The 18,786-nt window shown below is 43.5% G+C and overlaps 1 protein-coding gene across 2 annotated transcripts in view; it reads right to left on the bottom strand.

The window, feature by feature from the left end:
- The window catches only part of LOC138417333 (carboxyl-terminal PDZ ligand of neuronal nitric oxide synthase protein), a 357,995-nt gene that overhangs the window by 78,889 nt on the left and 260,320 nt on the right, over nt 1–18,786 (bottom strand). The window contains exon 4 of one of the 2 annotated variants that reach the window (XM_069547209.1): nt 16,071–16,144. In XM_069547209.1, coding sequence (XP_069403310.1) covers nt 16,071–16,144 — 74 coding nt within the window. The remainder of the gene's footprint in view (nt 1–16,070; nt 16,145–18,786) is intronic. The other variant, XM_069547220.1, reaches the window with a different exon arrangement.

Genomic DNA, 18,786 nt, shown 5'->3' with positions numbered 1-18,786 from the left:
CTCAACTACTGATTACATGCTAAGAGGAGACAATGAGGGACAATGAGCCCAAATGCAGATCATGAGCATCAGGGGTTGCCTTTCGGAGGCTCTTCCCCTCCAAAACACCTTCTACTGGGACCATCACCAGAAAACAAGATGAACACATTTACTGCGCATTATGGCTTCATTTCTCAAATCAACCCCCTCCTATCACCCACTCACCCTCCAGTTATGAGACAAACTGGACAAGAGATAAAGTCAAAGGCCAAGATAATCAGAAGACGACCCCTCAAGCAAAGAGCCAACTGCACAGAAATGAGAGGATGGGCCAGCATCCATGACCAACTTAAGGCGGGGCGTGGGTATATGTTCAAAGGCAGCTTTGTTTTGTGGTTAATCTCACCACATGAAGACATGTTGGGCTTTCCAAGAGCAGAGTGAACAGTTCAGTTCAGTCACTCAGTCGTGTCTGACTCTTTGAGACCCCATGGAGTGTAGCACGCCAGGCCTGCCTGTCCATCACCAAGTCCCAGAGCTTGTTCAAACTTATGTCCACTGAGTCAGCGATGCCATCCAAACATATTGTCTTCTGTTGGCCCCTTCTCCTCCTGCCTTCAATCTTTCCCAGCATCAGAGTCTTTTCCAACGAATCAGTTCTTGGCATCAGGTGGCCAAAGTATTGGAGTTTCAGCTTCAACATCCGTCCTTCCAATGAATATTCAGGACTGATTTCCTTTAGGATTGACTGGTTGGATCTCCTTGCTGTCCAAGGAGACTCTCAAGAATCTTCTCCAACACCACAGTTCAAAATCATCAATTCTTCAGCACTCAGCTTTCTTTATGGTCCAGCTCTCACATCCATATATGACTACTGGAAAAACCATAGCTTTGACTAGACAAACCTTTGTCAGCAAAGCAATATCTCTGCTTTTTAATATGCTATCTAGGTTGGTCATAGCTTTTCTTTCAAGGAGCAAGCGTCTTAATTTCATGGCTGCAGTCACCATCTGCAGTGATTTTGGAGCCCAAGAAAATAAAGTCTGTCACTGCTTCCACTGTTTCCCCATCTATTTGCCATGAAGTGATGGGACCAGATGCCATGATCTTAGCTATTTGAATGCTGAGTTTTAAGCCAGCTTTTTCATGCTCCTCTTTTATTTTCATCAAGAGGCTCTTTAGTTCCTCTTCACTTTCTCCCATAAGAGTGGTGTTATCTGCATATCTGAGGTTATTGATCTACCTTCCAGCATTCTTGATTTCAGCTTGTGCTTCATCCAGCCTGGCAGTTCACATAATAAGCAGGGTGACAATATACAGCCTTGATGTACTTCTTTCCCAACTTGGAACCAGTCTATTGTTCCATGTCCAGTTCTAACTGTTGCTTCTTGACCTACATACAGATTTCTCAGGAGGCAGGTCAGATGATCTGGTATTCCCATCTCTTGAAGAATTTTCCACAGTTTGTTGTGATCCATCCACACAGTCAAACGATTTGGCATAGGCAATAAAGCAGAAGTAGACGTTTTTCTGGAACTCTTGCTTTTTTGATGATCCAAAGGATGTTAGCAATTTGATCTCTAGTTCCTTTGCCTTTTCTAAATCCAGCTTGAATATCTGGAAGTTCTTGGTTCACGTACTGTTGAAGCCTCACTTGGAGAATTTTGAGCATTACTTTGCTAGCGTGTGAGATGAGTGCCATTGCCGTGACAGTCTGAACATTCTTTGGCATTGCCTTTCTTTGGGATTGGAATGAAAACTGACCTTTTCCAATCCTGCGCCCACTGCTGAGTTTTCCAAATTTCCAAAGCTGAACAAAACCACTTCATTTCTCAGTGTTCTCAACTGCAGGGAAGCCTTTTCAATAGTCATTTGTTTGCTGTTCATTATCTCCTATTAGAACATATACCCTGAAATTCTAATGTTAATGCTTTTTGTCACCTTGCCCAAATATCTTTACTTATGAGTCACATTCAAGGCTCAACAAATGTATGCAGGTTGGTTGCTTCATCCGTCTCTCTGTCCATCCATCCATCCAATTCTGGATAAAGGTCTATAGTATGAGTGTACCCACTTTCTGGGAATTTTGAAAAGATTTACAAAGAAATCAATTTTATTTAAATCATAAAAATATGATTTAAGCACAATTCTGTACAAGACAATAGTCAAGGAGACATAAAGGTGAATAAGACACAGCTCCTTCTAAAAAATCTGACAGGTAAACAACTATAGCACAAAGGTGAACTTAAGGACGATGTAGCCTTGGAGTCCTAGGCTCCACAGGAGAAACAGAAATTAGAGTCCTACTGTGGGCATGACATATATTTAAAATAAACCTTGAAGGATGATTAGGAATTTGACACACAGCAATGTTAACCAAATACTGGGAACGCAATTAATCAGAGTCTGATTATAACTGCCGCCAGCAAACAGGAAAGGCTGTAACTCAATAACTGCTTCTCAGAGTCTCCTGATAAAGGATGTGGGGACTCACAGACAGTTTAGCTTTTCCCAAGGCAAATTTCCTGAATTCTGTGCATTGCCCTCTGGACCCCCTAGTCAGCCTCACCTTCACAGTTTGAGGTCGGTGCTATCAGAAAGGAAGAGCAGGCTCACCATGGCTATTCTCTTATCCTCACCATGGATATACATTCAGAGGTGAGACACCACCACCCTTCCTCCAAACTGTGCCAGGACACGAGGAGGGGCCCATGGGGGGCTTCCTAGGCAGGCTGGAGGACCAGGTGCTGAAATACTGGTGTGCAGACAGCATGCCCAGCTGCCACTGTGGGGTAAGCCGTGATTCTGTCTGCAGCAATCCTAGAGACGATCTATTAATATTAAGGGCTAATCTGACAGTGGCTATAGCTCCGAATCAAGAGTAGTCTCTCTTTACTCATTTTTGGTATTAAGGCTGGTCACACAATAATCCTCACACACTAGAGTGAAACACAGACCCTGCACCAACTTCCCCATATCCATGCAAATCCAGGACACTCAGACACCACGAGGTCTCCTCCTACACAAATCCTTTCCCCTCACATGATCTGAAACCCACCAACACAAAACTGGTTTGTTCTGAGTAAGACAGCTCCTCTAACAACATGCAAATATCTCCTGGGAAGCTAAAGTAATATCTGTCAGTCATTCAAGCATTAAATCATTACAACAGTTAAACTGGTTTGTTTACGTCTGCTCCTACAGGAGGACTACCAGTTATAAACCTTCCTTGCTTGAGATGCAAAATATTCAAAGAGGTTTATAGTGCTTGTTGGCATCAGGGGTCTTACCTTGGAATTTATAAACCTCAGGGCCATGGGGTCCATAAATCATCAAAAAACAAATCAAAATTTTGCAAGTGTGAAGAGAAATTAATTTTTCAAGGCAGAGAATCCAGTCCTCAACGTATTGTGAAAGGTATCTGTGTCCCATGAAAGGTCAAGACCATTCAACAGAAAAACAGGCAAGTGCCTACTTGGCAGCAAGGAGAGAAGGCAAGCAGAGAAGGGCTGGTATTATTTGCACATACTATCCTATCTGAGACTCTTTAATGTTCTGCACAAATTCTAAACTGGTTCTATGTATTCAAAGAGAAAAACAGGAAGCACATAGTAACAGCATTTGAAACCAGGCAGTCATTCAGTAATAGAACTGGGACCAGGCCTGGTTTCCCTGTTCCCAGGTTCTTCCTCCGTAGGGAAATTCCCTCCCTGGTAGGCAGTGTTTAATTATGTGAAGCTTTCTAAACACGGCCTAATTGAATTTTCCATGATTATTAGTGTAAAAGATACCCTCTAAGGCCTGGCACAGAGAGACTGATCCAGAGGCTTTAACTTTGATCATGCCGGTGGCTGTCTTCACTCTTCTGCTGTGCACACCTATTCGCTCTCTGGCTGGCTCTGCGCCTCACTGAGGCCGTGCTGCCGGCCATTAAGAAGGGCAGTCCAGTGGTTAAGACTTCACCTTCCAAGGCAGGGGGTGTGGGTTCCATCCCTGGCCAGGGAGTTAAGATCCCACATGCCTCGTGGCCAAATACCAAAACATAAAACAGAGACAATATTGTATCAAATTGAATGAAGACTTTTAAAATGGTCCACACCAAAAAAAAATTTTTTTTAAAAGAAGAAGGGTAGAGAATAAGGCCACCAAGAGGATAAGCAGGCTTAACAGCCATTTTGAAATGAATGTTTTAGTGCAGCCAACAAGTGAATCAAGCCTGCCCTAGCTTGGACATGCAATATTTATTGAGCACCTACTACGTAGAAAGACTCCTTCCAGGCACTAAGATACAGTAGTACGTGAAACAGGTGTGGTTGCTGCTTCTGTGGAGCTCAGGCTTAAGCATTACCATGACAAAATTTCCACCCTTTTGCCATGACTGAATTTAATAATCAAGTGGGATCCACCAGAGGCAGAACACAAAGGTAAAACTACCAAAGATTCAAGCTGAAGTCACTGGGAATTTTTTTCTCCCCCTGCTCCTTAAGCAAGATGATTCTCTTAATTACTCTCAATATTCAGGCTGTCACTAGTCTGAATGATCCAAGGTTACTACAGTTCACAGACCTAGCCCTCTCTATGCTGGGTACTGCTCCTGTCACTTTTATCTGGACACTCTTCCCATCAGCCTCAGATTACGGGGCTATCTTTCCCTTGGTCACCTCCCTGATACGATCTCTTCACCTCTGGGGTGTGCAGCATTCCACCTCACACTGGTCACCCTAAAACATTACATTGACTCTGGAACTCTGAATCAAAGCCCTCATGAGAAGACAGTAAGTACAGATGTGGAAGCAAGTTCCTGACACATCACTGAGAGAAAAATGGGCTCATGAAGCAGAGGAATACACAGAATATCAAATTTTGAAAAAAATACCTGAGTGTCTATATTTGCATATAGAGTGGTACTAGAAGGAACAAATGTTGAGGGAAGGGCCTTTGACTTTTTCCTTGATAAAACTGTCAGGGTTTTATTTTTAGCAACAAACATGTATCATTTGGTCATTGTAAAGCTCCTACGTCAGGCATATTCCCCTAAGCCTTAAAGCTATCGTAGAAAAGAGGAGTCACTGTGAGGACCTTGAGGAGACAAGCCGTGCCTTATCTGTTTTGGCATTGCTGGCGCTTTCTACACAGTGCATATGACTCTGCCTCTGGAGTCAGAAATGAAAAAGCAAGAGGAAGCAGAGAAGGAAGGTCTTGGATGTGTGTGGTAACCTGAGCGTGGGACACAGAGCCAGAGCGTGAATTACATGTCAGCAGTCCCTTGCTGGAGGCTCATGGTCTACCCTAGGAGTTTATTGAGCCTTCCTAAGCACAAGGGAGTTGATCAGCCTGTGATGATTAAACAGCAGAACTTGCTTTTAAGGAAAGATAAAGAATGGCACGGGACAAAAAATGCACATAACTATGTAGGGTTGAAAGCAAACAGAAGGCAGAAAAAAATGAAACAAGAGGAGACACAGAGGAAGAGAAATGGCGCTGCATCAGAACCGAGAAAATGCTGGTACATCTGGAGATGTGGGGGGCACCAGCGATGCACTCGGAGGGAGGGACTTCTGCGAAGTGATGGAAATCAATGTCAGACTGCAAGGAGCCACCGGACGGCAGGCAGTGGGGAAAACATGCTGAGTTTGGGGAGGAAGGCGAGAGTTGACAGAAGTTGTGCCCTTGAATGGGGTTAGCAGGGATGAGGGGGGCTACTTCAGGACCGTAGATAGTAGAACACATTGCCAGGGGGAGACAGGGAGCCAGCCCATGCAAAGAGACGGAGTGGCTGGGGACAAGGGTAGGAGTGCTCATGGAGCTGAAGAAGCAAGTGAAGATGGGTCTGAAACAGACAGGCAAGGGGCAGAGGGCAGCTGGCAATGGCACGAAGAGGTTCAAAGAGAAGGAGGAAATCTGAGGAGCCTCAGAGAAGACGGGTGTCACCTAAGGAGAGTGAGGATGTACCAACAAAACTGACAGGTAGTGAAAGGTTTCAGCACCTTAGCGAGTGGGATTTCTACCCGGGACTCAAAATGGAGTGCAGAGCAGCCCTGGGGAACTAAATGAAGCCAGACAGAATGAATGATTTTCCTTCCCCTTCTTAGTTCATAAGCGTCTCCATGCATTAAATCGGATGAGTAATTTCTACTCATGCATGTGTATAGAAAGACACTGTCTGTGAAAGGTTCTGGAGCTGGAGGGAATAAAAACATCAACTCTACACGAAACATCACTCATGACAGAATGATGGATGCCCAGACCCTTCAGATGATACAAAAGAAGTTAGGTAGAGATCGAGAGGCTGGGCTGCTTCTAGATTCCTGGTTATCAGTTTTCCCAGTTTAGCAGAGGCCCCTCAAGAAACTCACACAATGGGAGGCTAAAGGAGAGAACACTCATCCTTAGAAAAAATAATATGGGAAGATGCACACAGTCACCCTTGTCCCTTGTGAATCACAAATGAGAAGGAACAAGAGACAGGTATGTAACAAAAGCAAAGAGCCGGCTCCTGGTCTGCTCATCACTCCCTCATCGTTCAGGACCCTTCATATTTCCGCACCCCTCCATAATCCAGCGGCAGTGCAGCAAAGGGAACACAGGCCAGGGTTTGAGTTCAGGACCTGGGCGTGTGAAGGTCTGAAAGAAAGGATCTCATATAACAGAACTGTCTGTATCTGGGAGGTCTCCATCTGATCTTGGAGGGTCAGCATGGATTCTGGAGAGCCATCTGTAAGAATTCTGAGAGAGCTTTTCAGCTCCACAGAACAACAGAGTAATCAATTACTATTCAGTCTGTCTTCTCTCCTAATTATGTATCTATATATCCTAAACTAGGATAGCAACTAATTCCTTTTCAAAATAACGCTTAAAAAACTCTCTTATCTTAAATCCCTACAGGATCCTTTCCTTCTCCCTTTGTAAAGGTGTTACTATCTCCTCCTTTAAAAACGTAGTTATTCGTTTGATCTCACAGCTAAGCACCAATTCATCGAACCACAGTTCTCCTTTCTTTCACTGGCAGATTCTGCCCCAGCCTCTCTAATGACAGTGCTCCTGTAGAACTCACACTTCATCTCAGACACCAGCCTGTCTTCTGCCTTCACTCTCCTTTCAGAATGGATACCCTTTTCATTCCTCTTTAAGCCTTCCGAAATGCTGCCTAGGATTTTTGCTGCTGTACTGTTGTAATATACTTACTCTAATAAGAAAGTATTCAAGAAGCACTTCTCTAAGCATCAGCACTTGACTCTTCACGTACTAGAAGATAATTCACTATCTTTTGTCTTCCATTTGTGCTGTCAGCCTAATTATGTTCCTTTGTAGGCAATATTTTTTTCTCCTCCAGATTGTTTTAAGATAGTTATCTTCCACATTCTGTAGTTTCATTACTATGAGACAATAGAGTTTTATTCCTTATTTAAAGAAAAGAATTTTTCTTTACCTTGCTTGTAATTTGATATGCTTCCTGAATCTGAGGATATTCATTATTCCTGAATCATGTCTGGCTCGATCATTTAGACTCTTGATTGTTCACTAAGTTAAACAAGCGGCATGGGGTGCTTGATTTCCCAAGAAATCCCCAAGTTATCAGAGAACAGGTTTATCAATCCCTAAGAGAGAATACATTTCATTCACCTTAAAATCTAGTTTTTTGGCATCCTCCAAAGTGTCCTGAATTGTGATCTATGAGTTTGAAATGATAACAACAAAACTAAGAAGGCAACTAAATGAATGTGCTGGTTTTGAGAGGTGTACAGTACTGAGTGGAACAGCAAAATACAAAGGACAGACGCTCAGGAGACAGGCAGTTCTCCGACCATTTACTAATTATGCAATCATGGAAAACGTCTAATGCCTCTGAAGCTCAATATCTTCATCTTCAGAATGGGAATGACAGATTCTACCACTCCTAGCTGTTAAGACTGAGGAACACACACATCAAACCTCTCCTGACTCCAGATTTAAAGGTAGGAACTATGTTTTGCTCACTGCTGTACCAGTTATCAATTTCTTGCCCTTTTAACACATGCTCTGTGATAATGGGCAGAATTCCTTTATGTATTCATCCTTTACACTGAGCAGGCTGTTTGAATTTCTCTGTATAATGGAAGGACACTGCAGGAGGAGTGGGCTTCTTCTCTTGCTGGTGGTCTGTCCTAGCCACAAGCCCAGAATATAGCTCTTCAGTGAGCTCAGGTTCCCAGTGTGGCTGGGTGAGTCCCACCTACTCATGAAGGTCCTGAACGTGCCAAGCCCCCAGCCACAGTGACACGCCTGCTCCCTCTGTGCGCCCACCTACTGGCTACACTTCTCATGCACCCGGCCCCTGAGGATTGCTTCCTATTTTCCCAGCAACCGGGGACAAGCTCTGGCGGAGGCAACCCCGTGAGCCTCTCTGCCATTCAGATGGTACGTCACATCCTCCACCATGAAGTGTGAGCCCCAGTCTGGGAGAAGGGTCTCCTCCCCAAATTGGTCCTCCTTTTTGTACTCTCCTTCAGCCCTAGAGGACTCTTAGAATTGCTCTTTATGTCTTGAAGGTCCTGTTTTGTTATAGCTTAGTAATTCTGCATAATCCTTCTATTTAAAACACCGTGTGAGACTTGTGTCCCAGTTAGACCCAGACTGACAAACCGCTGCTTTCCTCAGGGCCTTGCACAACGACCAGCAACACACATCAGCTCTCCATGCATTCTCTCCTTCCTGCCCCAGTTAGCCTTGAATAATTTACCTGACTTGCTCAAAATCAAAGCACAGCTCCATGTGGAGGGTCAAAACTAGAATGCGCTTCCTCTAACTTCTAATCATCTCACCAACTGCTTGGATGCTAATTAATGCCATTTCTGGGGAATGACTAGAAACTCTTTGGGAGTGGGGGATATACCTGCTTGATCCTTTATACTCAAAACTGGAGAATTACTTCTAGTCTGGCTCCTGAAAACTTCAGGTTTGATTAATTTACTTCCTCTGGTTTAAAGAAAAAAAAGATTTTGTTTGACAATCTATCCCTAATATGATGAACATAAATGTCCTAGAGACTTTTAAAATCAAATATGTAAATTCTGTCAGTGCCCAATAAATCTAAAAAGGCAGAAGACATCAAGGCAGGGAAAACTGAGTTTCAAAAGCACAGTGACTTCCATAACAGTATAGCCACTCCAGTGCTATTTTTAAGCTTTTTTTTCTTTTTTTTTAAATGAGTATGCCCTTTAAATCAGAAGAGGTAAAATAAGCATATTAACTAAAGAAGTGAAAATAGAGGAAAAATAAAAACATCTTCATTTTCCAGGCTTCCCATTTTATTCAACAGTCTTATCAATGACTTGGATGAAAATATTAAGATTTCACTTAACAGAAAATGAAGCGGGACAGTTAACATGTTACTAGAATCTGCTGTGATGGTTTATACTGGGTCAGTTCAGCTATGCTACAACTATGTATCTCAGCATTCCCTTCCCTGCAGAACCACAGTTGAGGACTGCTCACAAGAGAAACTTGTGGGGATTTAGGAGGCTGAGACGGAGAAGGCAATGGCACCCCACTCCAATGGCACCCCACTCTTGCCTGGAAAATCCCATGGATGGAGGAGCCTGGTAGGCTGCAGTCCATGGGGTCGCTGAGACTTGCACACGATTCAGTGACTTCACTTTCACTTTTCACTTTCCTGCATTAGAGAAGGAAACGGCAACCCACTCCAGTGTTCTTGCCTGGAGAATCCCAGGGACGGCAGAGCCTGGTGGGCTGCCGTCTGCGGGGTCACACAGAGTCAGACACGACTGAAGCGACTTAGCAGCAGTAGCAGCAGGAGGCTGAGATGAAGTAGCAATAATGCTCTGAAGGTCATTATTCATTCGAGGCAGAAAAGGATGAACATGGAGGTACTAGTGAGCTGTAATTTGCCCTCACTCTTCGGTGCCCCGTACCTGGCTGTCCTTCAGAACTATCAGCCCTGCAGAATCACAGTGAACCGAGGACTGCCATCAGAAGCTGCAACTGCAAACTCAAAGGCAGCAGCCATCAAGGGTCAACAGCCCCCCACAGACATCCGTGCCTGTCCCCATCACGATTCCACTCTAGCACATGAAAGCACCTAGCATCCTGCATGCTCTGACTTCTAACCCACACCAGGACTGGCTCATGACCTCCTTGGTCTTTTTTGGACCTTTTACTTCCTGGCTCCTGCCATTATTGTATAGGTCTAGAATGTTAGTTGCTCAGTCGTGTCTAACTCTTTGAGACCCTAAGGACTGTAGCCCGCAAGGCTCCTCTGTCCATGGATTCTCCAGGCAAGAAGACTGGAGTAGGTTGCCATTTCCTTTTCCAGGGGATCTTCCTGACCCTAAATCCTATAACAAATCCCTCATGCCATAACAGTCATAGTTATCTGCTTCCAGGATTCACAAGTATCCAAAAGTTCTGAATAACAGGTTCAAATGAAATGCATCTAATTTAACAATAGTGTATGTAAAATTATGTACTTAGGCTAAAAAACAAAGCAGAAAACTGCAGAAATAAAGAAAGGGTAAAAAAATCTTGATTGAAAGCAATTACTGTGAATATCCTAAGGATTCTGAACAATTAAATCCACCACAATGTACGACTTAACAGTTTGTTTAACACATGAATAAAACATGTTATGATCTAATTCTTAAAAAACAAATGCAAAACTCTATATCATGAGGATAAAACTGTGTCTCTAAATTTACACTAAGACAGCATCTGGAACATTATATTAAATTCCAACATATTTTATGAAGAAATATGATGTTTTGAAATTAGGAAGTCTAGAAAAAATATAATGAAGAATGGCTTCAGAAACTTTAGGGAAATAAGATCAATATATGTGTGGCTCCAGAGAGGAGAGCTAGGATAAATGGACAAAAATTACGTAAACAAAGACATTTGCCTTCACTGAATTAAGAATGCCATAACAGCAAATACTTTAGAGAAATAGAGGCATCCTGTAATGGAGGGGAAATGAACCAGATGCTCACCACAGTACTTTAACCTCTTAAAGCTCATGACTGTAAAAGTTACATGGGGTTCAAGGAGAGGGAGAGGGAGTTTGTACATAATGGATGCTAAGTTTAGAGTTATGAGAACATCTTGGAAGCAGATAGCACTGCTGATTGCACAACACAGTCAATGTAAGGAAGGCCACTCTTTTGTATACTTAAAAGCGGACAGAATGGCAAACTTTCTGTTTATATATATACACACACATGCATATATATACATACATATACATATATATATACACACACATACATATATTTATTTCATCACAATCTTAAAAATGATTCTATTATTCTGTGTGAGGGATGCAAAAAATTTAAACTGAAACTCTGACTTAATAAAAAACAAAAACTTCATTACTTCATTATTACTTTTCATTACTGCAAAGTCATTTCTTTTAACTAGGAAGAGTACATTTTTACCATAAAGGAGTTTTCCTAACATGAACGCTATGGTAATCAAAGGCATAGCAATTATGTATTCCTCAACAATGCTACTGAATCCAACTAGAGTGGTTCCTTACGGGCAGGAAAATAATTATACCCAAGAAAAAGCTCATTTGTAAATGTTACTATATATTATCATGATAATATATGTTACTATTGATGACAAAAGGGTACACACACAGTTTAGAAAAATGTCCTCTTTCATCTACCCACAGCACATAGATACAAAAACACATGTAGAAACTAAAATACAATTTAATACACGAGGGAAAAAAACATAGGAGGGGGGAAAAGTAGCTAGGAAACTGGGATAGCATTAAGAAAACTTCATTCTTTTGTTCATAAACACAGGCTGTTCAATTTTGATACATCAGCAAGATATCCACAAGACATCTACAACCAAAAAGTCTGCTGTATGGAAGGTTTTTTGGTTTTTTTTTTTTTAAGGTGGGGTTTGGCCAAAGAAAAATTCACTTTAAGATTTCTTTGATGTCTTCTACTCCCCACCAAAACCCATTTTCCTTCTTAAAAAACGAATGGAAAAAAATATACCATACTAATACTAATTGGGAAGAAATCTTTGAAAAAGAACAAAGTTGGAAGACTAAGTCTATCTGAGTTCAATGATTGTTAAGCTACAGCAATCAAGACACTATGGTACTGGTATCAAGACAGACAATTAGATAAACGGGACAGATTAAAGAGTTCTGAAATAAACCACACAGATATGGATAACTGATTTTCAACAAAGGTACTTCAGTGGAGAAAGAACAATCTTTTCAACAAATGAGCCTGGAACAACTGGATATTCATTTGCAGAGCAAAAACAAAACTGCCCCCAAATTACTTTTGATATATTCCTCACATCATATAAAAATTGATTCAAAATAGATCATATACCTAAACATAAAGTCTAAAATTATAACACTTCCAGAAGAGAACACAGAAGAAAATCTTTGCGACCTTGAGTAAGCAAAGATTTTTTAGATGTGACACCAAAACCACAAATGATATTATATGAACTTCTTCAAAAGACACTACTGACATAAAGACAACCCAGACTTGAATATTTGCAAATCATATATCTGATAAAGGACATGTATCCAAAATTTATCAGGAACCCTCAAAATTCAAAAAAAGAAAGCAAAACACCTAAATTAAAAATGGGCTAAGAGACTGGAACAGATGCTTCACAAAAGATATATAAATGGCACATGTGATGCAAAGATGCTCAACATTGTTACTCACTAGGAAGACGCAAATTAAAGCCACAATGAGATACTACATTATGCCCATATGCAGGGCTAAAAAGACTGATGACGCCAGATGCTGGCAGGGATGTGAAGAACTAGTGGTATAATCGCTTTAGAAAAAAGTTTGGCGGTTTCATAAAAAGTTCAACAGGGACTTCTCTGGCAGTGCAGTGGTTAAGACTCTATGCTTCCACTGCGGGTGGGGCGGGGCGCAGGTTCTATTTCTGGTAGGGGAACTAAGATCCTGAAGAAGGCGATGGCACCCCACTCCAGTACTCTTGCCTGGAAAATCCCATGGACAGAGGAGCCTGGTAGGCTGCAGTCAGTCCATGGGGCAACGAAGAGTCAGACACGACTGAGCAACTGAGCTTTCACTTTTCACCTTCATGCATTGGAGAAGGAAATGGCAACCCACTCCAGTGTTCTTGCCTGGAGAATCCCAGGGACGGGGGAGCCTGGTGGGCTGCCGTCTATGTGGTCACACAGAGTCGGACACAACTGAAGTGACTTAGCAGCAGCAGCAACTAAGATCCTGCATGCCCCTACAACACAGCTAGTAAATAAATAAAAATAAAGAATGGTACAGCCAAAATAAAGACACACACCTTAAAAGTCACTCTGAGATTCACTAACCAAAGAGATAATCACTTAAAATTCACTTTAAAAAGAAGCTCAGCATACACCTAACAAATAATCATTCTACTCCTGGGTATACACCCAAGAAAGATTAAAAACACGTATCTACCAAAAGGCTGTATATCAACAGTTGTAGAAGTTTTCACAGTAACAGTCAAAACCTGGAAATCACGGAAATGCCCATTAAATGTGAATGGCTAAGTAAACGGTGCGATGCATTGGGAAGCACTCAGTGCGCCCAGTTGTATCCGACTCTTTGCGGCCTCACGGACTACAGCCACCCAGGTTCCTCTGCCCGTGAAAATTTTCAGGCAAAGATACTGGAGTGGGCTACCATTTCCTACTCTGGGAGATCCTCCCGACCCAGGAATCAAACCTGCATCTCTCGTGTTTCCTGCACTGGCAGGTGGATTCTTTACCACCAGCGCCACCTGGGAAGCCCATACGATGGGCAACAACTAATAAAAAGGGATAAGCTATTGATATATGCCGCGGCAAGGAATTCATCTTACAATAATTAGATTAAACGGAAGGAGCCAGACCGAGAGAAAGCAGGGGTACACTGTACTACTGTGTACTATGTACTTTTTACTCTATTTATACAAAACTCAAGAGAGCACAAACTCATCTCCAATGACAGAAGGGAGATGAGTAGCTGCCTGGAGACTTTTGGGGAAGGAGGAAGGGAGACAGGGCAGGGAGGGATGAAAGGGAAAGGATACAATATGGGACAAGGAGACTTTGGGAGGATATATGCTTAGTGTCTCGGCTGAGGTGACAGTTCTAGAAGTCAAATGTAATGTGAGAGAATTTACCCAACTATTCATGTTAAATATGCTCAGTGTCTGTATGTCAACTATACCTCAATAAAGCTGCTATAAGAATAAATAAAAGCAAAAAAAAAAAAAAAGCAACAGCTTGTTTGGGATATGAAACTTTGGGGAAAGTTTCTTCTTTCAAACCAGGAAAAGGCAAGATTAAAGTTCATGCCCAGCACCCACACAGAGGTCACTTTTATATGTATATAATGCCACTGTAAAAAGTAAAACCCAAGAAACTTCCTTTCACAAGGTGCAAATGACAAGGTTTGTCCATTCACATCCTTCAAGCCCCATTCTGATGCAACATGTTTCATGAAGCAGCCTTTCCTTATCATTTAAGTAGAAAGTGATCATTCCCTCCTGTGAATCACCTTAACACTTAATTTTTGGATTATTAATTCAATACATTTATCCATCTACCCATCACACATTTACTAAATGCCTCATAGAGAACAGACACAGGCTTAGTGCTAGAAATACGAAAGTGAGTTGAACACAGCTCTTCACTGATAAGAGCCTCATAGTCTAGCGGTAAAAGATACATTTTTAAGTGGCAGTAACACATAACAATTATTTCAACAAACACAAGTACAAAAGAAACACAGAGAATGAAATTCATTTTGTCAGACACACTGTCTTGTACTACAATGATTTGTTCAGGATTCCATTTCCCTGCTGCTGCTGCTAAGTCACTTCAGTCGTGTCTGACTCTGTGCGACCCCATAGACGGCAGCCCACCAGGCTCCCCCGTCCCTGGGTTCTCCAGGCAAGACTGGAGTGGGTTGCCATTTCCTTCTCCAATGCATGAAAGTGAAAAGTGAAAGGGAAGTCGCTCAGTCGTATCCAGCTCTTCGCGACCCCATGGACCGCAGCCTACCAGGCTCCTCTGTCCATGGGATTTTCCAGGCAAGAGTACTAGAGTGGGGTGCCATCGCCTTCTCTGTCCATTTCCCTACTTCAGTACACTTCTTGTTCCTAAGAACAAGGGACTTATTTTAGTCATCTGCTAAGTTACCTAGCACAGTACCCAGGATAAGTGTTCTAAATGGGCATATTTGTCTGAATGAATGGAAACTCCATTTCACAGTTATCTACTCTTTAATCTAGATGGCAAGGCCACCATAAATGCTGACTTCTCAGGTGAGTTCCAACCTTAATTCACCTTGTCAACCAAGGCAAGTAATTGAGAGGAGATAAAATCAGAACTTAAATCTAGAACCCCCAAATCCCAAACGAATAGCTAATACCCTTTCCCCAGTGGGAAAAAACAGGAAGGAGGAAGAGGGGGATAGGGCTTGGTCAGCAGAGACCCAGGACAGAATAATGACACAGATGAACTGAGAGCCTGTGTGGGTCCCAGCAGGGCCCCGGCTGTGTGTACGTATCACCACCAGGCACTCCTCTGCCTGGGGCACACACGGACGGCAATCATCTAATCTCTGTAGGAACACCGGTCTCACCGTGAAAGCAATTTCTATGGACTCTGTTTGTGACTTTCTGCTGCCCCAGATGAACACAACCCCCTTATCCATGCTCAGTTTCTGAAGGGGCAGAACGGCAGAGCAGATTAACTGTGGGAAATTATAAGCATAGGCTAATGGAAAAACCCACTTCTCTCATTTTGATCAACATACATACAATCACGAAATTTCAGTTAAAATATAACTGATACAAAATGAAAAGGTCTCCAGTTACAACTAAAACAGTTGGATTAAACGTCAAGCAGAAACCCTTCATAGTTCCCCTAGCACAATTATGAGAAGAATTTTCCTCTCTAAAAGATATGGCAGATTTGCTTCTTGAACTTACATCTACAGAAACAACAGGTCTCTGGAGGGGGAAGGAGAAATTTATTTCTCTTTGTCTGGACGTACCGCGCCGACAGATGGCTCCAACAGGTGGCCGGTGGGCCCTGGAGACTGGGCGCTTACCTGTAGATAGGATCCTGCATCACCAGCATCTTGCTCTCATCCCACGTCCACTCCTTTTTCTGCAATAAAAGAAGCTGTAAATGAATAAGTTAGGCTTGTCCTCAGCTACAGAACCAGGGCACACACTGAGCTGCTAACGCTTATGCAAACACATGCATTTGCTTCTGGCCTTGTTCCCTCTAAGAGGCCTGGAGTGGATTGCTCTGAATGGACAAGTGGAAAATGTCAAGTATCGGGTCGGATGTGTCTCCTTCAAGCACTTTAGGAGAGTGTCTCTCAAGGGTACTGAGAGTAGGCAGGAGCCAAAGGGTCTCAGGGGACCACAGTCTAAATCATACTTTTGTGGAGAAGTAACCAGGAAAAAAGATCATACATCATTCCAGTGGAGCAGGAGAAGCAGGGAGAACAAGAGAGGGGCTGCCACAGGGACTGAATGATGCTGTCAAATCCGTGTGCAACGCGGACCCCAGCCTCCCTCCCTTCAGGAGCAGAGGAAAGGGCTGAACACAAGCCTGGCAAGCTAACTAGTACATTTATAGTCACCCAAAATAGGATATTCACCTGGCTATGAGCCTAACCTACTGTGAACTCAAAGGAGATGGACCCCTAAGCAGCTGGGGAAGCGGACAGGAACGGGGACAGAGGATGGTAGTGGGGGGAGGATTCTAGGGCAATACTGGAACCCCAGACACTTGATGAAATCAGTGGCACTCCGCCATGTCGGGGGAAGCAGCCATCTCAAGCCCTCAGGCGCACCTGCAATGCAGGGACAGAGAATTCTGCTCCACCTTCACTGGACTCTGTCGGGGCAGTGTGTTCAGGACTCCTGGGAGGAACACTCTCAGCTCTCCAGGGAAGAGAACATGGGGAGGGGGCTCACTACCAGCTCGCAAGACTGAAGTCCCACACTCTTCCCAGTGGGGGAGTCTGGAGTCCCTTGTTATTCCTGGCAAGGGGAGAGTCTAGGCTGCCATTCACAGTCTAGGGGCCAGGGGTAGGGGGAGCTTTTCCATGCTTTCTGGCTGGAAGTTTTCTGCCTTGCTATGCCTCCCCTTCCCTCCTCCTTGGGTATGAGAGAAAGCAGGCTTTGTTGGGGTTCTATGTCTGATTCCAGTGTCATAGCTGGGTGGCAGGCTTCTTTTGACTCTGAGTCTGGGATTTACGAGATGAAAACTAACCTCAGGGAACTCACAACTGTTTACTTCCTTGCGTCCCCAGCCAGGCTGCCTTTTTTCCACCTTTCAAAATCTTACGTTTGTTTTACAGATAATGGTCAGAGTTTTCAGCTGTCCTTTAGCAGGAAGAATAGAGAAAAATGCACCCATCTGAAAAGTGGAAGTCTGGTTTGTGTGTTTTTACAAAGCTCCAGATGCCAGGGCTCCAACTCTTCGGAGTCATTCCTACAACAATGGGTGTGAGCTTGTGTGAGGCCAGTAATCTTCAGCTTTAACAAACATTCCAGGTGATTGTGATGTGACCCTAGGGTTGACAGCCATTCTTTGACACCAAAGAAAAGGTATAAAGTGAAATCCCTAATAGGAGAGAATCTCAGCATACTTCCTCTGGAGTCTTGGGCTTGGCACAGGAGAGTCTCTTGACATTCTAAAGACAGCTAGCTGATGGGGATCCCATTACACTGTTCCTGGCCAGGGCCCATTCCTGATGTTACTCAATAAACAGCCACTGTGAATTGAATACTGGGTGGGCTAACAAGTGAGGCTGCTCTGCTCCTGAGGGAATCCAGCTTCAGTGTGCTCACTATCAGGAAAGTCTGCTCATTACGTCCTTGCTACTCTGTTGTAATTTTTCAAAGTTAACAGAAGAGTTAATAACTCAAAGCACCAAAAAGCCCATAAAGGTCCGAGAAGCTGCCACACCCAGTGCCCCTCTCAGAAGAAAGTAACCTCAAAGAGGGTTCTTTCTGAGTGTGGGTGACTTGGCTTACGCTCTGTGCAACTGATGAACTGGCCTTGCTAACCAGCCATGACTGATGGGGCTCAGAATCAGCAGCTGCCTGCACACGAGCAAGGCCAAGTGTCACAGAGGGGCTGGCCAGAGCTGCCCAGCCCTTGAGCTCCGGGGCCAAGAAGACTCGTGTGTGCATGCAAAGTCTCTTTAGCTGTTTCCGACTCTCTACTATGCCACAGACTGCAGCCTGCCAGGATCCTCTGTCAAAGGATTCTCCAGGCAAGAATACTGGAGTGGGCTGCCATGGCCTCCTCCAGGGGAATCTTCCCGACCCAGAGATCAAACCTGCGTCTCTTGCATCTCCTGCACTGGTTTCTTTACCACTAATGCCACCTGGGAAGCCTGAGAAGACCCAGTTCCACCCAATCAAATCCTCTCCTTAGACTATCAGATCCTAGATGGAGCCTAGACGGAGCCCCCAGTAATGGTAGGTATATATCTTTCCTCTCAGGACTGCACCCCTGAGGAAATGGAAGCATCATGTACCAGCCCACATTTCCTCCTAGCCTACTATAAGCCTCTGCTGAAGGTGATCTGGGCAAGACTCTTCCTTGCAAGTCTAAGGAATGCAACTAACACTTTCATCAAAAGGAAAGACTAATGAGGCAAATAATACGGAATAAATATTTTTCTTTCTCTGGAAGATCTGAAGAGAAGGATTCCCAGGACTCCCAACTCCCAGGGAACCTTATGTTATTTTATTGAGGAATATCAGAAGGGGCCACAGCAGGCAGAAAATACTCTCCTT

This window comes from Ovis canadensis, chromosome 1 (genome assembly GCF_042477335.2).
Source record: "Ovis canadensis isolate MfBH-ARS-UI-01 breed Bighorn chromosome 1, ARS-UI_OviCan_v2, whole genome shotgun sequence".
Classification (NCBI taxonomy): domain Eukaryota; kingdom Metazoa; phylum Chordata; class Mammalia; order Artiodactyla; family Bovidae; genus Ovis; species Ovis canadensis.
Note: the sequence above shows the minus strand (reverse complement) of the source record. Positions and strands in the feature narration are given on the sequence as shown.